Source organism: Linepithema humile, chromosome 1 (assembly GCF_040581485.1).
Source record: "Linepithema humile isolate Giens D197 chromosome 1, Lhum_UNIL_v1.0, whole genome shotgun sequence".
Lineage (NCBI taxonomy): Eukaryota > Metazoa > Arthropoda > Insecta > Hymenoptera > Formicidae > Linepithema > Linepithema humile.
The window spans coordinates 17004965-17025334 of NC_090128.1; the positions used below are offsets into that span (position 1 = coordinate 17004965).

General features: G+C 30.5%; 3 protein-coding genes and 1 long non-coding RNA gene across 10 annotated transcripts; 1 reads left to right on the plus strand and 3 right to left on the minus strand.

Moving 5' to 3' along the window:
• Window positions 1-56: 56 nt before the first annotated feature.
• Window positions 57-6017, minus strand: Rtf1 (RNA polymerase-associated protein Rtf1). 3 transcript variants are annotated; one of them, XM_067347252.1, is made up of 7 exons: window positions 5842-6017; window positions 4391-4655; window positions 3872-4279; window positions 3560-3800; window positions 2749-3475; window positions 2408-2681; window positions 57-2275 (listed from the first exon to the last, which is right to left on the minus strand). In XM_067347252.1, exons 2-7 carry the CDS (start codon window positions 4461-4463, stop codon window positions 2169-2171), a joined length of 1830 nt encoding a protein of 609 aa, XP_067203353.1. In that variant the 5' UTR covers window positions 4464-4655; window positions 5842-6017; the 3' UTR covers window positions 57-2168. The 3 variants fall into 3 exon arrangements, with proteins under 3 accessions (XP_067203353.1, XP_012233085.1, XP_067203352.1); XM_012377662.2 differs by lacking the exon at window positions 5842-6017 and adding an exon at window positions 5192-5486; XM_067347251.1 differs by lacking the exon at window positions 5842-6017 and adding an exon at window positions 5192-5489 and having other exon boundaries at window positions 2171-2311.
• A 3639-nt stretch (window positions 6018-9656) lies between these two features.
• LOC136997067 (uncharacterized) lies at window positions 9657-15184 on the plus strand. 3 transcript variants are annotated; one of them, XM_067347253.1, is made up of 10 exons: window positions 9657-10155; window positions 10298-10907; window positions 11390-11551; window positions 12122-12214; window positions 12916-12960; window positions 13058-13201; window positions 14077-14139; window positions 14227-14441; window positions 14542-14701; window positions 14793-15184. In XM_067347253.1, the coding sequence occupies exons 2-10, from the start codon at window positions 10319-10321 to the stop codon at window positions 14939-14941; spliced, it is 1620 nt and encodes a 539-aa protein (XP_067203354.1). In that variant the 5' UTR covers window positions 9657-10155; window positions 10298-10318; the 3' UTR covers window positions 14942-15184. The 3 variants fall into 3 exon arrangements, with proteins under 3 accessions (XP_067203354.1, XP_067203356.1, XP_067203355.1); XM_067347255.1 differs by having other exon boundaries at window positions 9667-10155; window positions 10456-10907; XM_067347254.1 differs by lacking the exon at window positions 11390-11551 and having other exon boundaries at window positions 9668-10155.
• On the minus strand, window positions 12211-16624 carry LOC136997071 (uncharacterized). Its single transcript, XR_010887885.1, has 2 exons — window positions 16066-16624; window positions 12211-15731 (listed from the first exon to the last, which is right to left on the minus strand). It is a non-coding gene; the product is annotated as an uncharacterized lncRNA (long non-coding RNA).
• Window positions 16625-16804: 180 nt separating this feature from the next.
• On the minus strand, window positions 16805-19022 carry LOC136997069 (translation machinery-associated protein 7 homolog). 3 transcript variants are annotated; one of them, XM_067347268.1, is made up of 5 exons: window positions 18626-18982; window positions 18151-18225; window positions 17946-18016; window positions 17782-17845; window positions 16805-17582 (listed from the first exon to the last, which is right to left on the minus strand). In XM_067347268.1, the coding sequence occupies exon 5, from the start codon at window positions 17579-17581 to the stop codon at window positions 17387-17389; it is 195 nt and encodes a 64-aa protein (XP_067203369.1). In that variant the 5' UTR covers window position 17582; window positions 17782-17845; window positions 17946-18016; window positions 18151-18225; window positions 18626-18982; the 3' UTR covers window positions 16805-17386. The 3 variants fall into 3 exon arrangements, with proteins under 3 accessions (XP_067203369.1, XP_067203368.1, XP_067203367.1); XM_067347267.1 differs by lacking the exon at window positions 18151-18225 and having other exon boundaries at window positions 17782-17871; window positions 18626-18981; XM_067347266.1 differs by lacking the exon at window positions 16805-17582 and having other exon boundaries at window positions 17782-17871; window positions 18626-19022.
• Between the last annotated feature and the right edge of the window lie 1348 nt (window positions 19023-20370).

The following is a 20370-nucleotide window of genomic DNA, read 5'->3' on the forward strand; positions in this document are numbered from 1 at the left end:
TTTTGGATTTAACATATCTAATAGAATAAGCGAAGAATGCGAGTATACGTACGCAGTTTTGTGTATGTATGTTTTCTTTTTAATACTGTTAGTAATTATACACTTTATAATAAACGCGTTATCTTCGTAGGCAAGAATGACAAATGCAGTTACATGTTCATTATAAAAAAATTAAAAATTAATGTTTTCTAAATAAACACTCTTTACAATTTGCAGTAAATATAATCGTCAGTAGTAATGATTTATACATGCTTTTAATTTGTTGTTTAATATATTGTAGCGATAAAACCTATTACAATATGATAGAAGAGGAAACACATGATAGAATATATAATAATGAAATCCACGTTAGATATATTACAATAATAACGTATCATCGAATAAAAAGCTATTGCTACATTAGAAATATCAAGTCTTACATGTATTTCGATATATCTAAAAAAAAATATATTTAATATATAAGAGAGCTTAATTTTTTTGTAATCTTACTCATTCCTCGTTTTTGAGTATTACAAATAGTGTTATGTTTACTCTACGTTAATGTTCCGGCGCCCTAATCTCTACGTAAATATTTCATACAAATAATATATTACAGAAATACATTGATTGCTCTCTACAATTATAATGCACTCAGAATTCTTTTCACGATTACGATCTCTTTGAAACAATTTTTCAATAAAAAACATAGCAATCAAACGATGAAAAGAAAGATGTTCCTAAAATACTACATGTACATCTATCTTAAAACAAAAATATATTTCTAAATACATGTATATACAATTTCAACAGTACAAAACAAAAAATCTATGGATAATGAAAGTATCTTGTTGCAATAAAGTACACAATTTTCATTTTTCACGTAGATATTTTCTACATATCAAAATCATAAATAGAAATTACAAACTCATAATGTATTGTATCGTTTTTAAATTCGTAAAAAAATAATCTAATCAAATGAATGATACATATTAGCCTATTTTATTATATTAGTTAATATCAGCTAGTTTCTTTTAACTTAGATGACATAATTAATATTGATAAAAAAAATTCCTAACAATTTCATTGTCCTATATAATAATATTACAATGTTAATATTTAAGACTTCAAATTATAAAAAATCATAATTTGACAATATTCAAATATTTATGTACAATTTCGTTTTGCAATAGAAAATATTGAAATGATATTGGCAGTATAAATTGCGAAACATGTTAAAAAATAATAACGTACTGTACATCAGTGAACTATATCAGCAGTGGAATATACATATAGACTATGTGCAATTTAGAAATATAAACTAATTGATATCGATATAGCGTTAGTATCTATGTTAACTACATGTATCCCATTTTCTGACAAAGTGGCTTTTCACTGAAATTTTTTTCTATCATATACAACATAAAATCGCCATCTGTGTCATTGTACTATAATTGGAATCGTTTTTCATACAAATGATATTTCTATTTATAAGAAGTTTAATTATTTGGCAAATGTGATTTTGTCATTATAGGTACAAATACATCTTTCTTCCTCCTTATGGTTTCTTATTCATGTATAAAATACATGAACGTGTTATAGCATTGGAAGATGTAAAACAAAGCGTTGTATTCTTCTCGATATCCATAAAACATCTCGTCCGTTAAGTACCGTAACGCTCAAAGCTTCAATCATTGTTTGTGATATAATTGTTTCTCGTAACATAGTTCGTAATATATTCACTGGCAATTTTATGCAATAGGAACCGCTTGGTCGTAATTGGAACCATATTTAATATGTTGAGTGTGATTTATGAACGGATGCTGGTAGCACCTATTGATACTCTATGGATGGAAAACTGTGATACCAAGTCTAAACTTCTAATTATAAATCTCTAAAAACCACCAGGCATCTGTGTATTTCGTTAACGTTCCTTTATTTATTACGTAATCACAGTACAGCTATTCAGCGCATAAAATGAGCAAACCATCATCAGCACTCAACATATTAAACAGATGGAGTCGTTAGTAATAATATAATGCTACAAATGTTATAAATAAACTTCTCAGTCAATCAGTACAACTCTATCAATCGGAACATTCAGTAAACGAGGGGATATCGTTAATTATTACAAGACTACCTCGGCAACTTAACCTTATCATGTCTTTACGTTGTCTAAGACATATGAACTGTTAGATAAGACCGCGTTTCTTTTTGTAATCTTCTAGATTTAACGATCGGCGAGGTCCTGTGTCTTTGATGTTGTTAATAGGCTTTGGTAGGACACTAACAGGATTATCTAAAAATAAAATGCACAGTTATATAAATATATACTCTGTGCAGTACCTTTGTATAAATATTGATTTCTTTTTGTAGACTAATTTTCAGATTTCAGAAAGTTTATAATTATGATATTTGTCGCGCAACTTACTTGGAATAGGAACTTCCAAATCGATTGTTATATCGAAATCATGCGCGTTGAACAGGTCTTGCGTACTTTGCTTTTTCTTAGACTCCTGTCCATTTTCCTTATCAATAGCAGTTGATACAGAATCGCCAGCTGGATGAGAATTCAACTTATCGTTTACCGTGACTGTTGTCACTATCTCGGGTTCATCATCTGGCTTATAAACCATCCTGGGTTTAGTGCTTCGTCTAGTGAACGGATCGTCGATCTTCTTGCCTTTGTTAGCCTTCAATTCTTCCTGTTATAATTATTTCAATTAATGAATTGACATTAATTCAAAACAAACAATATGTCCTAACAATTACCATTATAGCCTTTTCAGCCTCTTCCACATTCTTTTTTCTGTTGCGATCATTTATATACGATATACTGGAAATGGTTGCTGTGCGCATTTTATCTAATTCGGATGCACGTTCCTCCAGTTCACTCAATTCTTGATTAAGACGACTAGCAGTCTCGTCATCTCCTCTGCAGTTAGCTGCGTCGCGTTCCCTCATAAGTTGGGCTTTCTTCATCGCATAATTATAGGGAGTTTGCTTGAATCTCTCTTTCTCTCGGACTATCTTTTCTATGTCTTCCTCTTTAAATTCATACACCAACGCCTCTTTAATATCCTTTAACTTCTGTTCTACTTCGTCGAACGTAGGCATGGAAATTCCTTGCAGCGCGCACGTCTCTTTCCACTTAAAGAATTCAGAGTCTGTAAATTCCTGATTCGAAACAAACTCCAACCTGAATACACGTTCCTGTGCGCCGTGACGCAATTTTAGTCCCTTATTCGTTCTCGTGCCGCCAAGCTGATAAATCTTTCCCGTCTCGCATACACCGCTTATCTCAGCTACTCTATAAACGGGTTTACCATTATTATTGCCGATTCCGATTCTAACAAAGCAGCCTTGCACTACTCTATCAAAGAAAGGCAAATGAACGAATCTCTCCATCTTGTGGCGGGACAGTCGGATTTTGTTTAGGTCTTCCTTCGTACTGATGTATACAGGTTTTTTCGGCTTAACTTTACTATTAGTAACCGATCTGAAATATTATTAAACATAAGTAAAATTAATCGAGAAAAAGAGATCAAAGATTTCACCTGCAAAAAGCAAAAGATCAACTGACTTTTTATCATTATCGGAATCTGAATCGCGGCTCTCGCTCGAAGACGATCTGCGTTGAGACGCCGGTTTAGTCACTTCTTCTTCTTCTGCGCTGTCTGATGAGCCGCTATCATCTGAATATATATCGGACGCTTTAAGTTTTGTCTTATTTCCGCTGCCTTTATGATCATCGTCCAATTCTTCTTCCTCCATAACCTTCGATTGTTGTTGTTGCTGCTCTATCCTCTGTTTCTCTTTTTCCTCTAATTAAAAGCGGCATTTAAAAAGCATCAAGTGTATATAGGAAATTTTAATCTACAGATAATGTTCTTACCTCGTTCTTTCTTTTCTTCACGTCTGGCTTTAAGCAATGACATTGCATGGAACTTTTTGTCTTGCTTTTCTTCAATCGTCTTTTTACGATCCTTACTTCTCTCTTTAGGATCTGGCGCTCTATCCACTTTCTGTTTCTCTTCAATGCCTTTTTCTTTCTTTTTCGATTCCTTTTGTTTCTTTAATTCCTGTTTCTTGGCCATCCTCAGTTTCTTCTCAATTTCAAATCTTGTCTTCATAATTTCACGTTGTTCAATCCGCTTAAAAATTTCCTGTTCACGCTCTTTCTCAGTCATTTGAGCAAGTCTAGCTTGATCCTCAGCATCTCCCATGAGTTTATCATCGTAACCATCATTGAATTCTTCTTGACTGGAGTCGGAAACACTTGCATCAGAATCAGATACTTCACCTATTACAAATGTATAATTATTAATCATTATCACAATATTAGAAAGATTTATAAGAACCATATACATTTAAACTGCAAAACATTTATAAAGTATATTTAATTTTTAAATACCTTCTTCTGGCTCTGAATGTTGTTTAGCTGGTTCCTTTTCACTGGCACTATCCTCTGTGCTAGATTTTGTCATCTTTCGTTTGCTTCTTTTCGCTGACACTTTCTTTTTCTTTGTTTTTCCAGTCTTATTGGCCCAGTTGTTTTCAGATTCTGAGTCTGTGTTTGAGTCATGTTTAGCTTCTTTCTTAATGGATCCATTATCTTCGTTTGATTGAGAATCATCTTGGGAAATTCCTTTTTTTTTCTTTGCCAGTGATAATAAATCCTGATAAAGTATAGATAAAAAAATATATAATCAGTTTTGAATTACCATAATAAAATTGCTAAAGAAATTCCAATGGCAGCTGTGTTAAGGAAAAGTTTCAAAAAATTGTTTTAGAATATGATAAATCCATTTGTCTAACAAATAAACGTTATTTACGATAAGAACTAAAAGTGCATTAATTTATTAGGTATTGCCATAGATTATGAAAAGTTACTTCAAACACTTAAACATACTTCGAAGTTTGTCGTGCATCAAAGCCCAATCTACAATGAGTTTTTTAATTTTTGTTTTCTGCCTTTTTGCCTTTATGTAAAGGCATATTTTTCTTCAGAAATTTTGAAAGGAGAAATTATAAATTACAGTGTTTCTTGACTCCATGCGACAAACACGCAAAAAGCAAAAATACGATAGGCAAGGAGTAAGAAACAATACGCAAGAAGCACCTTATAGTTCAGGCCTAAAAATCTGCGAATGTTAAAGAACCGCGAAAATGAATGACTATAGGTTTTTTATGCTGGAAAGGTTAGGCTATTTACATTATCCAAGTCTGAGCCGCTTTCCGATGCGCTCCCGCTACTGTCGGAATCTATGAGTGTCTGATTCTTCCTCTTCGGCATCCTGGCAGAGTATATCTCTCGATGAGGAATGTGAATAGCGCACAGCCCCGCGACAAAATTTCACCGGACGTCATACGAGAGACACAAACACGAATAATTGACCACCAACAGAAAATTAGAAACTACATGAACTACGATCACAACCATCAACGAACCGTTTACGTAGTAATCTCTGATCATAGCTATTCCCGCGCATGCGCATACTTTAAGGCATATTCATACAATCCGCACAAAGATAAGGCCATCGAATATTTAATATAAAATAGAAATTAAATATTTCAAACTGTTTGACAAATTTTGTTTGCAGAAAAATCGATGCTTGGGTTTATGCAATCGGCTTACTTTATAAATTTGTAAAAAAGTAATCAATATTTATTTCTATTCCTATTATTTTCTCCATTGTGAACTAAACTTTTTCTATTGTAAATACTTTCTTTTGTTATTTCTTTCTTCCATGATTTTGCTGGATATTGATGTAGTGTCAATTTTTATTATACATTATATAAGAATTTATATACATTGGACGAGACTATAAAAAAATTATTTTATTCAGTAAACTTTATACATACTGGAATGAGCACCGAGTAGAGATTTGCCTGGCTCCGAGCCGAGAGAGTAACAAGTAATGTTTATATTCTGTCTCGTACGTTTATCTAAATGGAAAAATAATAATAATCTTCATAGCAGCACTAAAATATAAGTATACTGGAAGAGGCACTGACATAAACAACCCGTGGATGGAAAACGTGGTTGAGATAGATAAAGTTTCGAGGCAAGCTGTCTCACTTTATCCGTCGCTGCGCCTGCGCAGAACGCAGCAAAACTTTTGGACTTGACATTAGGTTTGTTCTTTATTGCTGCACTGAGTTCACACTGCACTGAACTGAATTGAAATAGTGCAAGCGGGGACAAGTTAGTAGGTCTGTTATTTGGTAGTTTTCCACCAAGAGACACAAGCGACACAAAAGTATTATTCTCTCTGTTGCTCATTGAATATCGAACAAAGACAGAGTAATGCTTGTGTCGATTTGTGTCAACTTGTGTCCTTTGCTGGAAAACATACTTTATAGCTGAACTGGCTGCACTAGTTCAGAGTTTATCTTTCTCCTTCCAATGTAAAGGGAAAAAGATAAACTCTGAACTAGTGCAGCCAGTTTAGCTATAAAGAACAGACCTAGTGTAAGTAAGTATAAAGAACGTTTTAGTGCAGTAATCAACATGACGCACCGCGTAATTATTAAATGAATTATTAAAGTGCCGTCACATACAGCCCGTCACATACAGTAATCCGTAATCCGCACCTGAAGTCCGCAAAAGTTACTAGGTATTTCGTCCGTAACGTTACGTGTGTTTTTATCTCTTTGTGTCCCATGGAGCCGTAAATACAGACATAACGGTAGTACTATTTCTTATTTAACAGATTATAATGGTTTATTTGTATTTTATTCAAAAAAAAAAAAAACTACAGAATATATTATGATTTTAACAAAAGTTTTAATTAAATCGTCAAATTTAGTTAACTAAATAAAATTAGAAAAAGCATTACTAGCAGAGAGAAACCTGAGAGGGGCCACGCTGCCGTTTTTCGTACGACGCTTTTACTAGGCCGTACACTAGCGGCGCGTACATCCATTTTACAGCCTGCCTAGAACTACATGGCCACATCCATTTTCCGAGATGGTAAAAAAGCCCTGGTTGGTTCATGTCCGTGTTACATCCATTTTCCGGAATGGTAAAAAAGAAATGCGAACTCGAGCTCCGTGCAACAAACAACTGCAAACAACGTGAAAGGCAGGGCCCCCACCATACGAGCACCACACAAGCGAGAACGTCACGCGTCCGTGTGTATTCGGCCGTTCAGTCGACACAGCGTACGATAAATGTTAAGAACCAAGCGTTTCTAATCGAGTAAGGCAAGTCGCGCTAGAATATTAAACATTCAAGACCTGCTTTTTGCAACTTTTTTCCGCATTTCCGCTTTTCTTTCTAACTGTGCACAATCAAATAAATGATTAGATAATGTTTTTCTTGCTAAAAAATATTATTTTATATTTATTAAAAATAATCGCATATGTTAAATTAATAACTCTAGAAAGAAATACTGAATACTCGTAATTGTCAATAGAAAAATAAAAAATAATTTTACAATTTTGCAATAAAATGCAAGTTTGACATATACGAATATTATAAATAAATATAAAATAATATTATTTGGTCGAAAATATTATTTAATAATTTAATCGATTACTGTTAGAAACTAATGTGTAAAAACGGTAAAAAAGTTGTAAGAAGCAATTTTCAAATACGATACCTTCAATATTCTAGCGACTCGTCTTACTTGGCATTTACCTCTATCAACTAAAAATAGAAAGATTTACGAATAATTAATTAGTAATAACTAATAGTGGTCTTCCACGCTATCCATGAGGTGCCACTAATAGCGCGCTAAATTTTTTAAAAGTGGATCTTTGCCTGTAGCCCTATTATATCACATTTTATTATATTCTATGTTTACAAAAAAGAGATATATAAGATAGATACAAGGTGTAAGGATGAAAGAAAGTCTTATGAACGTGGCTCCGGAAATGCTTCCTTTCCAAGTTATAAACGCTTTTTAATAAAATTTCTGTTAACGTAGAACGCATGTTAAAAATAATTCTGAATATTGTATTAACAATTGAGGGCCCGGATCAAAGAACTCGTCCAGCGCTCGAAATCCTGTAAAAGTATTGTCTCAGAGCATGAAAATTTTGAAAGTCGCAAAATTTTTTTTTTTTTTAAATAAGCTTATAGAGAATGACAAAACGGAACTTTTTCTATTTGCCGTTTTTTTGTTTAATGCTTATTTTTAATAATAAAAATAAAAAACTGAAAAATTTTTATCCCCAAATTCAATAAGATTTTAAGATATAAATCGTCGTAATTTGGCCAAATTTTGTTGAAATTGTTTGAAATTTGGTATACGCATGCAATATAGTTTAGCAATGCCTACAAAACAATAAAGAAGCTGAAAATCGCCTATTGTTTAATAATAATTAATTGCAAATTGAGGCCAGTCGGTACCACGTTTTTTTAGCTTCGCCGACAAAAAGTATCGAGGGAACTTGAAATTTGAAACAACCTCCAGTGAAACATTTGTTCATCACTATAGAAAGAAGGTTTCTGGAAATTTTCAGATCGATTCATTGAAAATTCGCAGAAATATGCATTTATAAGAAAACACGTGACGCCGCCAATGACAGCTCCGTGAGCGCTGAGCACCATCAGGCAGCGTACTCACCATTCGGCTTTCCAGGACTCCATTTTACGATGATTTTATTTTATTATACACATAATAATATAATGTGGAGAAGAATATAAAAATGAGTAAGTCATTTTATTTATAAACATTTATGTATTTTATGTTTACATACAAAATATATTTTTTTTTTCATATATATCCTTCAATATATTATTTGTTACAGTATTTTAAAAATAAATTAAATAGAACTATACACTGCGAAAACAAAATAGTTACAATTACCATAATTACACTATAATTTATAGTGTGTAAAAGAAACAACCACATTTTTATAATTATTTCAACCATACGGATTATAGCTGATTCAATCATATTTTTATAGTTAATTCAACCATAATGGATTATGGTTGGGCCAACCATAATTTTATAGTTGAATAATTGGTATAATGAAAACAAATTGGTATAAAGAAAACACATTGGTTTTCAAAAAAAGTATGCAGTTGCATGTCGCAAATTACATATTTTTTCTTGAAAGCAACTATGTGTTTTCTTTATACCAATTGATTCGTCTCATTATTTTGTGCATAAAAGTATTAAGGTAAGATTTCCGAAAACTGAATGTTTTACAAGATATTTTGTATTTTATGTCAAAATGCTGTAACTTTCAAGCCTCATAACTCGAAAAGTACTTAATAAAAAATAACTTCATTATAGTGTTTTGAAAAGCTCTTGATACCAGCTATTAGATTTTGGAATCAAAAATAGGGGTTTCTATTTAAAAAATTTGATTTGACCTTGAAATGACCTTGAAGGTCACGGGCAAGGCCAAATCTAAGGTCACCATCGGATTGCCCGAAAAAAATCCTACAACTTTTGTCGAGGTCATTTTCCTCTGTGATGCGTATTTTTCAAATTATCCAGCCGTCCCGGAACTTTTGACACACGCTGTATATTATTACACTTGATAATTTTACGATTATCGTTATATGTGAATGTTATCGACAAAATGTTGTGTAATCAAATCATCTATACTGTTCATATCTTTGTGTCTTACTAAGAAACATTTTTTACATAATATGCTATTCCCCACACAGCACAATGCTCCGATAAAGCACTCAGGGAGTTTATTTTGCTGAGCTCCGGGGGAGCTTACAAAATTCGACAAAATAAGCTCCCCGGAAGTTTATATCCTTAAGCTTCCTGGGAGTAAGCACCTAGGGAGCTCATTTTGCTGAGCTCCGGAAGAGCTTATAAAATTCGATAAAATAAACTCTTAGGCAGCTTATTTTGTTGAGCTGGAATACCTGTAAGATTTTTATAGAATAAAAATTTTGTTTCAATTTGACTATTTAACTTTATTCAGCATTTTTTGACATATTGAATTGTATAATATGCAATCCAATGTGTTAAATATTGCGCCGCTGGAATTAATTGTATGCGTTGCGCATACGCGAAAGAAGACGTCCTGTCTAGTAACACTGCTCGCCGCCGCCATTTCGCAATCCCACGAGCCGCAAGCACGTGTTAGATATTCGATAATTCATCATAATTTATTTCCAAATTATATATTTACCTGTGTGTGAAATCTGCGTGAGGCAAGACGTGCAAGAGGTACAAGGATTTTGGCAGGGATTTTCAAAAGGTGAGTACTATAACTATAATATTTTCATCATTTGTTAGTTTTTTAAGGTTAGAGAGCTTTATATATTGCAAAAAGATGAAAGATATCGGTGCAAGGTCTCTTTATGCAATAATTGATGTATTGAAATATATTTTTTTCAAAGCAACATTGTAGCATTAAAGCAATGGACGAACGTAAACCTTTTTTACAATTGTCTGAGAGACAGCAACGTAGACGACTTGCAGCCGTAGTTGTACATGTTAATAATGCTGCTTCGGTATCTGAGGTTGACGTTACAAATAATGACATAAATGTTGAAAGCCGTAGTGTCGAAAACGAATTAATCGCGGAATCTGAGAATGAGAGTATTGGAGAAACATGTACAAGTTGTTCTTCACAAGAAAGAATGGATGAGATAGAAGATAATATAGATATAGACGACAATATTAATATGGATGTAGATGAGGAAGATGTTATTGGTAACGAAGAATGTTTGGCCGCAAAACTGTGCGATTGGGCACTTTTATTTGGAATAAGCCATGTGGCTTTATCAGCTTTGCTAATAATATTAAGAATTTATTTACCCATGGAACAATTACCAAAGGATGCACGCACTTTACTGTGTACTCCTAGAAAAACTGTAATACGGAAGGTTGCACGTCTGTGTTGGTGGCCACCAAAAACCGTTAATTTATCAAAAGCAATTGCTAAAGGTATAGCGCATGAAGACCATTGGGACATACATCCTTTTCACAAATTGTGGGGACCATACGGTAAATCGATTTCTATACAATAGTGAAAAAATATGATATAAAATTTGGATTTTTATAACAACTATTTAGGTTGAAATTAATTAATGCATATCGCGTATTATTATCCACTCTTTAAAAATGAGTACAAATAATATACGTTATGTATATTACGAAGCTCAATAAATTCTAATTGTCAATGATATCTATGGGCAATAACAGTAATTAATTAAAGCGTCTCCGCCGAGAAATTTAGCTTAAATGTTTTATTTCATCAATAAGAGTCAAGAAGTTTGCATTATTATTATCAATCGATTTATTTGTTGATTGGCAACAATTAATAAAATAAATAGATAAAATAAATAGATTACCATTATTCGATAGATATAAGATTACCATTATAAGATAAATATAAAAAATCGATGAATTATGTGTAATAAACGTACACTTATCGTACATTTATTGTTGTAAACATTATTAGATATTTTTGGTATATAATTATGTAGAGACATATACTATTGCGAAACAAGCGGAGAAGGATTCCGTAGAGTGGTCGACAGGAGATGAAAACGTTATCACGACACCAAAACCCCTTGGAAAAAGAATAATCACAAAGTCTTGCAAAGTTCTTTCAAATGAAAGTAACGACGAAGAAAGTAGTTCCTCAGGTATCCTTATACCTATGGGCGGAATTTATAGTCCGTTTTTGTTTCAAGATCATTTTAAGTATTGTCTTAAGGTACTAATATGGCTTTCTGATTGGTACAAAGTATTTTAAGATCATACTTAAGACAATCATAAATGTAAGAACAGACTATGAATACCAATAACCCTTAGTTTTGTCCATTTTCTGACATATATAGACTATGTTTACACCGATCATTTGGTACATGTACCAAATACAAAATCTATTTCAACAATTGGTATAAATCGTTTAGGGTAAAATCTACACCAATCAAAGAAACAGATTTAATACTTGGTACACGTACCAAACAATTGGTATAAATTAAGTCATAATCCTTATTACCTAGTTCTTATATTTCTAAACTGTAAAACGCTGAGAAAAAAATTAAAAATTAAGAAATACGTAGATCCAATTGTTATATATAGAAATACTTATTATTAATATTTTATATAATATTAATATCGTAATTGGTAATTACGTAATTAGTTAATGAAATGAACATATTCTTTTTCAAATATTGGTTGACTATAAAGTAATTTATATTTTTTTTCAGATAAGCAAAAACGCTATAAGCAAAAACTGAATACTCTGCCTCCGTCAGGTTATATAAATGATACAAACAAGAAAAAAAGGTTTAAACAATTAGGTAAAATACAAATTTATTTTCCACTTTGCCTTTATGTGCAACTTTTCACATGCATAAGCTTTTCACGTTACATAAATATATCATACAACAAATTATAAGTATATCATACAACAAATTATTTTCAACCACTATTTTTTAATATTACAATTATTACATATTTATCATTATAATCTATTTAAATTCCATAATTATACCTAAATTTAGACATTTTAACAACATTCCTGTATTTGTTTTTATTAACTTTTGAATGGTACTCTTGTACTAATATTACATTCGTATTATTTCAATTAACATACTTTCTGAATTTTGTTTATTTCAATTTAAATCCAAATATTATCGTTTCACTCCCCTTGTATTATTTTGTTGTTATATTTTTATAACTACTTATCATTTGTACTTTTATTATTTTTATACGATTCACGATTCTAACAATTTTTAAATTCAAATAAAAATAATTTTAAGAATCACGCTAAAGTTTGAAAATAAAAATTATATATAAATTTTTCTGAACATAAACATGGTTCAAAAAAGAAACATTGTTAACTAATTAAAATTGCAAAAACAAATCGATTTATTTACCGACGTTTGTAAATAATATGCATATTTTTTTATCACTATGAACATACATGCATGCGTGCGGATACGCGTAAATGTGTCAATGTGATTATAGATGTAGTATAGTGAAAATTCTCTTTTTGCAGATTCAAATAGTAAGTCAAGCGTCAAGGATAACTCCAACGAATCAGGTAGTTTTACTTTTTATTTTAACAAACGTTATTTATTTTTCAATTTTATTAATTAGACATGTTATATGTGTAAATAATAAAAATATTTTTTTAATAGTGACAACTGAAGAATATACAGCAGATACAGATACAGATGATCAGAAAGAAAAAGAACTCTTTGAGGAAACATTATATGATGGAAACACATCATTCAAAGATCGCCGACCGGTTCAAGTGCAGGCAAGCCTGAGCAAAAACAAAGGTATATGTTACTATATAATATTGTGGTAATGTATGTGGCTATCCGGTGTAGCTATTTATGTCTTTTTTGGCAAATTATTGAAATTGCAGTCAGTTGAGAAATGTATAGTTTTGATACTTTGCAGCTTAAGGGGCCTGGATCACTATTATTTATTTATTTTATATACTTTCCTCTGAAATTAGGCATACATTTTTTTTACTATTAGTACTACATATGCTGCATGAAAAGTATTTTTAAGAAGTATACTTTTTTGGTATTAACATTGTGATGTGTATGAAAGAAAATGTGACAAAATTTTAGCTGTTTCGACGGTTGGCGCATACACAGGTCTGACCATAAGATTAATTATGACGTGTGACAATTTATTCTCTTTGTAAAGAAAAGAATTATAAAACATTCAGCCATTTTTTTTAAATTTTGTTTAAAAGTTATAACTAAATATACGTTACAATTTTTTAATAAAATGACAAATTTTAATACAAATTAAAAAAAAAGAGAAAATAAAAAAACGACGTATAAAGAAAAAAAATTAAATTTACCATTAGGGAATTATATCTGTAATTATAGTTAAAATTATTATCTAAAACTATCTAAAACTATAGTACATTGACAATGAAATATGAAGAAAAATGTACGATTACTATTAATACTTGATAATTGCTAATATAATTTCAAATTACCAGTAATTCCGTTATTAATAAAACCGTAATTCAAGATTGTAATTTTAATTATAATTATCTATGGTCCCTTTTTTCCATTATTAGCACATAATTAATGTTTTTTTCTTCTCTGTGTGCTTTTTTCTCAGACTCATTAATTCAGCCCTGGATAAACTGTTATTAACATTTTAAATATATATATTTTTCCCCTTTCAGTGTCATTTAACAATTTGCCTCAGAAAATTATCCAGAAGGAAATAGCCAAGTGTTCCTGCTGTGGTAAGAATATCTGCTTTTCCTCCAATTTTCTACAGCATTTTTGATACATATAATTATACGCTATTTTGGATTACACGCTATTTACAGAATATTGCCGACAGGAGCATAGGGAACGCTTCTTGAAATTGGAAAAGAAAATTAATTACCTCATTGAAGTGGCTCGGTCGGAAAGTAAAACTCGCAACCTGTCACAAAGACAGACTGAAATAGATGCAATGCCGGACTTCTACCTTGAATCGAAAAATGCAGTAGATGCATTCGAAAGCCAACTAATATCATGTAATGCTGTTTGTGAACAATTTGTGAGTATATCTTAAGTATTTCAGTCGATATGTTATAGTCAGCTAAAAATTAAAATTATATATTAACGATCTTATTAATACTTATTTTATTATGTTGTAGAAACACTTTATAATACGAATTGGTGGTACAACTGCAACCAAACACGTGAATAACATTTTGAGTGCCATATTTTCGGATGAGTTGGCACGTGATTATTCATGGACAGGACGGAAAAATACATTTGCCTTCCAAGGGATGAGAATGGCAAAAATTCTCATTGGTATATAATTTATCTATACATGTGTTATGCATATATATTCTCATTATTGTGTATATATTTCATTAAAGAATGATATATTATAATTTTACAGAGACGGTTCTAAAAGAATATCCCAATACGACGAAGAATGAGATACAAAAAAAAATTATGGTATGGTTTCACCATGCTGGTGATAGATGGAAAAGAAAACATATCATCCATGTGGGATCCACGGCTGTTACGTCTCAAGAAAAGAACTGAATCCACATAATGTGCAATTTATTAACTCACTCTCTCTCTCTCTCTCTCTCTCTCTCTCTCTCTCTCTCTTTCATGAAACAAGCAATATATATATGTATTGATTTATTTTTTTTATTATTATAATTTATTATCATTAAAATGCGATGTTTCAAAATGTTGTTCAAAATGTTCCTTTTATTTTATGTTATAAATTTTTGTAATAAAAATAAATTTATATTGTAATAAAAATTTATTGGAAATCTATTCATTATTCTTATAATATTTATAATTCTTAATAATAATAATTGTTATTATTATTTATAATTATTATTTGGAAGTTGCCCGGGAACTACTTTAAAGCTCGCTGGGAGCTCTTAAAACATGATTTTTGAGCTTCCTTTGAGCTTAAATAAAGCTTCCAGTGAGCTCTTAAAAGCGGACATAGGAGCTCCCAGAAAGCTCCATGCAAGTTCTTTTGAAGGTTAATTTAAGCTTACAAAAAATTTTATGAGCTCCCCGGGAGTTTCCCGGGAGTTCCTCGTGCTGTGTGGGTCATTAATCTGCAAATGTACATAATTTGACTTGCCTAATGAACTGGTGCACCATAAAAGAGTATTGCCGAGTAATATGAGCGGCGGTGGTCCTGGTATTTGATCGATAAGTTGCCAAAATCTTCCATGATAAATAAGGTAATGGCACAGTAAAATGAGAAAGATGCATAAAAGCAGTGAAATGATAATCATTTTTTGTTGAACAAACTACAGTTTTCTTAATTTTGCTTTTATCTCTTTTGTGGGTTCCTTAATTGCTCCTAAATGTCAATACGTTATATAATACTTAAAAACGTTATATAATACTTATTACGTTATATTATGCTTAAAAAAGGTAAATAATTTAGTAATTTTTTAACCCCTTTGGCACGGCGGACATGTACCACGTAGTGTTTATCTGACAGCCAAGAGCAACTTCATGAGAGAGGATTTATCGCTACGCGGATATTTTTGTGTAATACGTGTCTTCTAATAATGTATTATTGATTTGTATAAAATTTTCTATTTGTTGCAATTGGTGGCTGTCGACTATAGTCAACGCTCGTATTAAAAAGGTTAACGTAAAAAAATACATTTAATAAATTACATAAATACCCAGTAAACATTTTTGCTGGTGGAAGTTCTAAAAGATATCTAAAAGATATCTTTAGCAAGATATCTTGAAGGCACTTTGAAAAGAACTCTAAACGGTATCGCAAAGACGTCGTGTTGCACGACGCGACTGCTTGATGGCGCGGCAGTCGTTTTCGCCTATAAGTATTTGGCACGGTACGTGTGTTAAAGATATTGATTGTTTGTTTGTTTGATCGATGCAACTAAGGGTGCGTTCGGGGAGCTCGCTACCGCACTATCAACGCTAACGCTACTAGCTCTGTTCACGAAGCCAAGATAGCGCTAGCGAATGCGAGCTGCGTGAACAGCAATAGCGTAGCGTGGTAGCGTGCGTTAAAACAGCTACAGTTGCTTAGCAATCGAAAAAAAATAAGTGTATAAAAATAAAATTTAAAATAATTACAATTTATAAAAATAAAAATCTCCAATAACAGATAAAGCCACATATATTCGTACCTTATCAGTTAGAATCTAACTGATAAAATTGATTTCTAAAACGCTTGCAATATATTATATTTTATATTTATATTTCAATTTTTAATCAATTATATGATGATAAATCTTTTAATCTAAATTACTTTTTAGAATAAAACAAAAATCTTCTTTATAAGAAAACTAAACTGAAAAATTAAAATTATTATAAAATAAAGTTTTTATAAATTTCACATAAAATTATTGCAATTTTAATACTGTTGATTTTATATAATATGACACATAGAAGTATAAAAGATATTGTTTTTATTTTTATGTTGCATATCAATACATTGAATATGAGAGTTAATTTGGCATTTCATATAAAACTGTAACTTTCAAGACAAGTCCTTTAGCAAATGTAATAATACATTAAACGCGCACATATTGAATAAAATATCATTTTACACTACACAAATCCTTTTCAAAATCCTAAAAAAAATCACATAATAGATGACATAATTACAACATATAATTATATTGAGAATGTAACAGTTTAATATCAATAGTATTTAACATCAAAAACTGACATATTCTAAATGTGGATTGATATTGTTTTATGAATTTTGAATTTTTCTTTGTAATTACTGTGAAATATAAGTCCTGTATATTAATTAATATACATACAAATTCAATACAATTCAATTAATATCGGTTTTATAAAAATTTAACACAAAATACATACATAATTTTTATTTACAAGTTTAAAGATTTCTCAAAATTAAAAACCATAAAAAAAAGTTGTCTTATATAACAATTAATCAATCCATAATTATTGTTGTAATCATCATGTGCACAGTAAATCACAAATTTCACCCACTGCTACATGAGATCATTTCTTTCCAGATTTCTTTATACCACCAGTAACTAATGGGCCTTTTTGACTGGCTTTCTTCGCTGCTTCTGCTAATGCTTTTTGCTGTTCCTTCTGCTTTTGTTTAAATGCTACATCCTGATCATCTAAAACTTTCGATTCCTTCTTTGGTGCCTTCAAGGGCTTCTTTTTACCTCCATCCCAACCAGACATTCTAAAATACATAAAAATGGTCAGATATTACAAATAAATAATAATTGCTTAAGAAAAATACATATTTTTAACAATGAATATAACATATTAAATCAATATAACCTCTAACAAAACAGAAAATAATTAGATAAATTGCTTAACAAACAAACATAAAAATAAAATTTAAAATGATTACAATTCATATTGTAAAATTTCCTTACTTTCTTTGTTTTCAAACAATGAATCTTCTCTCATTTCCTCTTTCATTTCTCTTTGAGATTGTTCCTGAGAAGGTAACATATATATATCATCTACAAAAACAATACATATAATTAATTACCAAATTACCTTACAATGTTAAGAAGAAATTAAATTAATCACATACCAGAATCTGGTAACCAGATGCTTCCTCCAACGGAGTATCATATGATATTGTAGTCTGCATATGCTCAGTTTCTAAAAAATAATCATTTTTTTTTTAATACAAAGAAAGACAGATACAGTTAGCACAGATTGTTTCATACATGCATCAAGCAATAGATATAAACTATATTATTACTATGAGTGACGATTGTTAAAACAATTCTTACCAGAACATGCACTGTTTTGACCAAAGCATGCACCTTGATGTGCAACATTCAATAATGTAGTCGCAAAATTCAAATCTGCATGTAAAATAATTAAAGCACATAAAAAAACGTTCTCTTTATTCTGTAACTTATAATGACAATTTCGTTATTTTTCCTACTTATTGCATAGCTACTTTATGATATATTTTGTCTACATAAAAATATTTGTAATGTATGCATTAAAAGTTACAAAATAGATTTGCAGAAAATGACAAAGAAGATAAAGGATTAATATTTTAAAATTAAATTAACATTGTGATAAAAGCCAAAACCCCATATATTAAATTAATTACAACTATATAAAATTATATAAAAATATGTAAAAATATGTAATTATATAAAAAAAACTAAAAATAAGAATAATAATACTAAAACAAATAAGTAAAATCACAATCATCAAACAACCATAACCTAATAGTTACGTAGAAATACTTACCGGTTTCTGCTTTAAAAGCATTAGTCGGTGAAAGTCGTAACTTGAATTCTTCTTCAGTTTCAGCATCTTTTAGAGTTATTTCGATGGAATTATCCATTGTACATATGTAATAAATATTAATATATCGCTGCCGTTCAATAGATTTCAAATAATGGTTAGACAATTTTACACAATTTACAGCGTTCACGGAGCTCGTAAACGCTAACGCTACCAACACACTACCTCGGAAGGAATAGCGTTGATAGCGCGCAGTTATGACGTCACACACCACCATTGATGACGTCATGATAGCGTTTGCTAGCGCTACCATCTAGCTCCGCGAACAGTTCGTAGCGCTAAATAGCGCTAATAGCGTCTCCCCGAACGCACCCTAAGTGCTACTGTAATCTGCGATTTTTATTGTTTTTAACAAGTGAGTGCAAAAACAGTGACTATTTTTTTAAACAATTTGTGTCTTTGAACTCAATCTGAAAAAAAATTACAAAAGTTTAGTCAGTATTTTTTTATAAAGCCTTTAATTCTTTTATGTATGATTAGCACGTGATATTTCAATAGGTTATGTATTCCTATTAAGCGAAGATTAATCTGATATGATAAATAATATATACCTTTACAAATTTACAAACAGCTAAACATTATTTAATCAAATTTCTTTTGTTACGAAGATTTTTTGAAATAACTAAATCTGTACATTTTCTAATCTTTAAGCTCCTCAGGATATAACCATCAAAGAGTATTGTCCATCTGCGACAACAATATATATTTCTTACATGTTAACGTAGACAATTTTTCAATTTACAATTAAACAATTCAGCAAAATAAAGTAATGTTAACAAGTTAATAATATGGATCTCTAAGTAAATGTCGTTCAAGATAAACAGTTTAAGAACAATAAATATAATATATACAATAAAATATAATACATAAAAATATAATACTTACTTTTTGGCATCTAATCTACATATTAGCGAGCTATAGTTTGTTTCTCAATTGGTTACATACTTAGATAATTAAAAACAGTAAATATTTATAAAAATTAATCAAATTTATATTAATCGTTAGATGTCCGGCTATTGAAACATTTACCTTAAATAAATATTGATGATAAATATTAGATTTATGCAATAAATAACATGTTATATTAATAATATCAAATGTCACAATAAGCTAACTTAATTTTTTTACTCTACTGTTTTGGCATGATTTTGGCATTCAATATTTATTGGCGATTATTCCTTCAGTTAGAAAAATTTTAAATACATAAGTTTATATAACGTTAATATATTAAGCTTTATTTTAGCGCTATAGTCTTTCGCATGACACTTTGTGTGTTTCAAACCATACGTTTTAAAAGAAAACAATTCTGTTTAAAAAACGAGAAAATATTTTTAAAAAGTCTTATTTACATTAAACTTTATTTTGGTTTTCTAAAATATTTGCTATTATAAATTTATTAACATTGAAGTTATTGAATCGATAATAGCAAATATTTAAAAAAAATTTACATTTAGTTTTATTTTTGTTTTTTAAAATATTTGCTTATCAATAATCGATGATGTTAACATTAAAGTTTTAACATTGTTAACATTAAAGTTTTAGAACGGCCAAAATTATGCCAAAGCGTAAAAAATATATTGATCTTTCTCGATCTCAACAATGGCGTTGACGAAAGGAAATATCAGACTTTGATAAAAATAAAATTTTCAATCATACGAAAGAGAAACATTGTGAAAAAATTGATGTTT

Bases quoted from the DNA above. Each gene is read 5' to 3' on its own strand.
- Rtf1 (XM_012377662.2), bottom strand. From the start codon at position 5,272: ATGCCGAAGAGGAAGAATCAGACACTCATAGATTCCGACAGTAGCGGG. The intron at 3,801-3,871 runs GTAAGAACATTA...GCTTTTAATTAG, and splicing joins TGAAGAAAAGAAAGAACGAG to AGGAAAAAGAGAAACAGAGG. The intron at 3,476-3,559 runs GTCAGTTGATCT...ATAATATTTCAG, and splicing joins GATTCCGATAATGATAAAAA to ATCGGTTACTAATAGTAAAG.
- LOC136997067 (XM_067347253.1), top strand. From the start codon at position 10,319: ATGGACGAACGTAAACCTTTTTTACAATTGTCTGAGAGACAGCAACGT. The intron at 12,215-12,915 runs GTAAAATACAAA...CTCTTTTTGCAG, and splicing joins AAAAAGGTTTAAACAATTAG to ATTCAAATAGTAAGTCAAGC. The intron at 14,140-14,226 runs GTAAGAATATCT...CGCTATTTACAG, and splicing joins AGCCAAGTGTTCCTGCTGTG to AATATTGCCGACAGGAGCAT.
- LOC136997069 (XM_067347266.1), bottom strand. From the start codon at position 18,935: ATGGTAGCGCTAGCAAACGCTATCATGACGTCATCAATGGTGGTGTGT. The intron at 18,226-18,625 runs GTAAGTATTTCT...TTTTACATGCAG, and splicing joins TGCTTTTAAAGCAGAAACCG to ATTTGAATTTTGCGACTACA. The intron at 17,872-17,945 runs GTATGTGATTAA...TTGTTTTTGTAG, and splicing joins CATCTGGTTACCAGATTCTG to ATGATATATATATGTTACCT.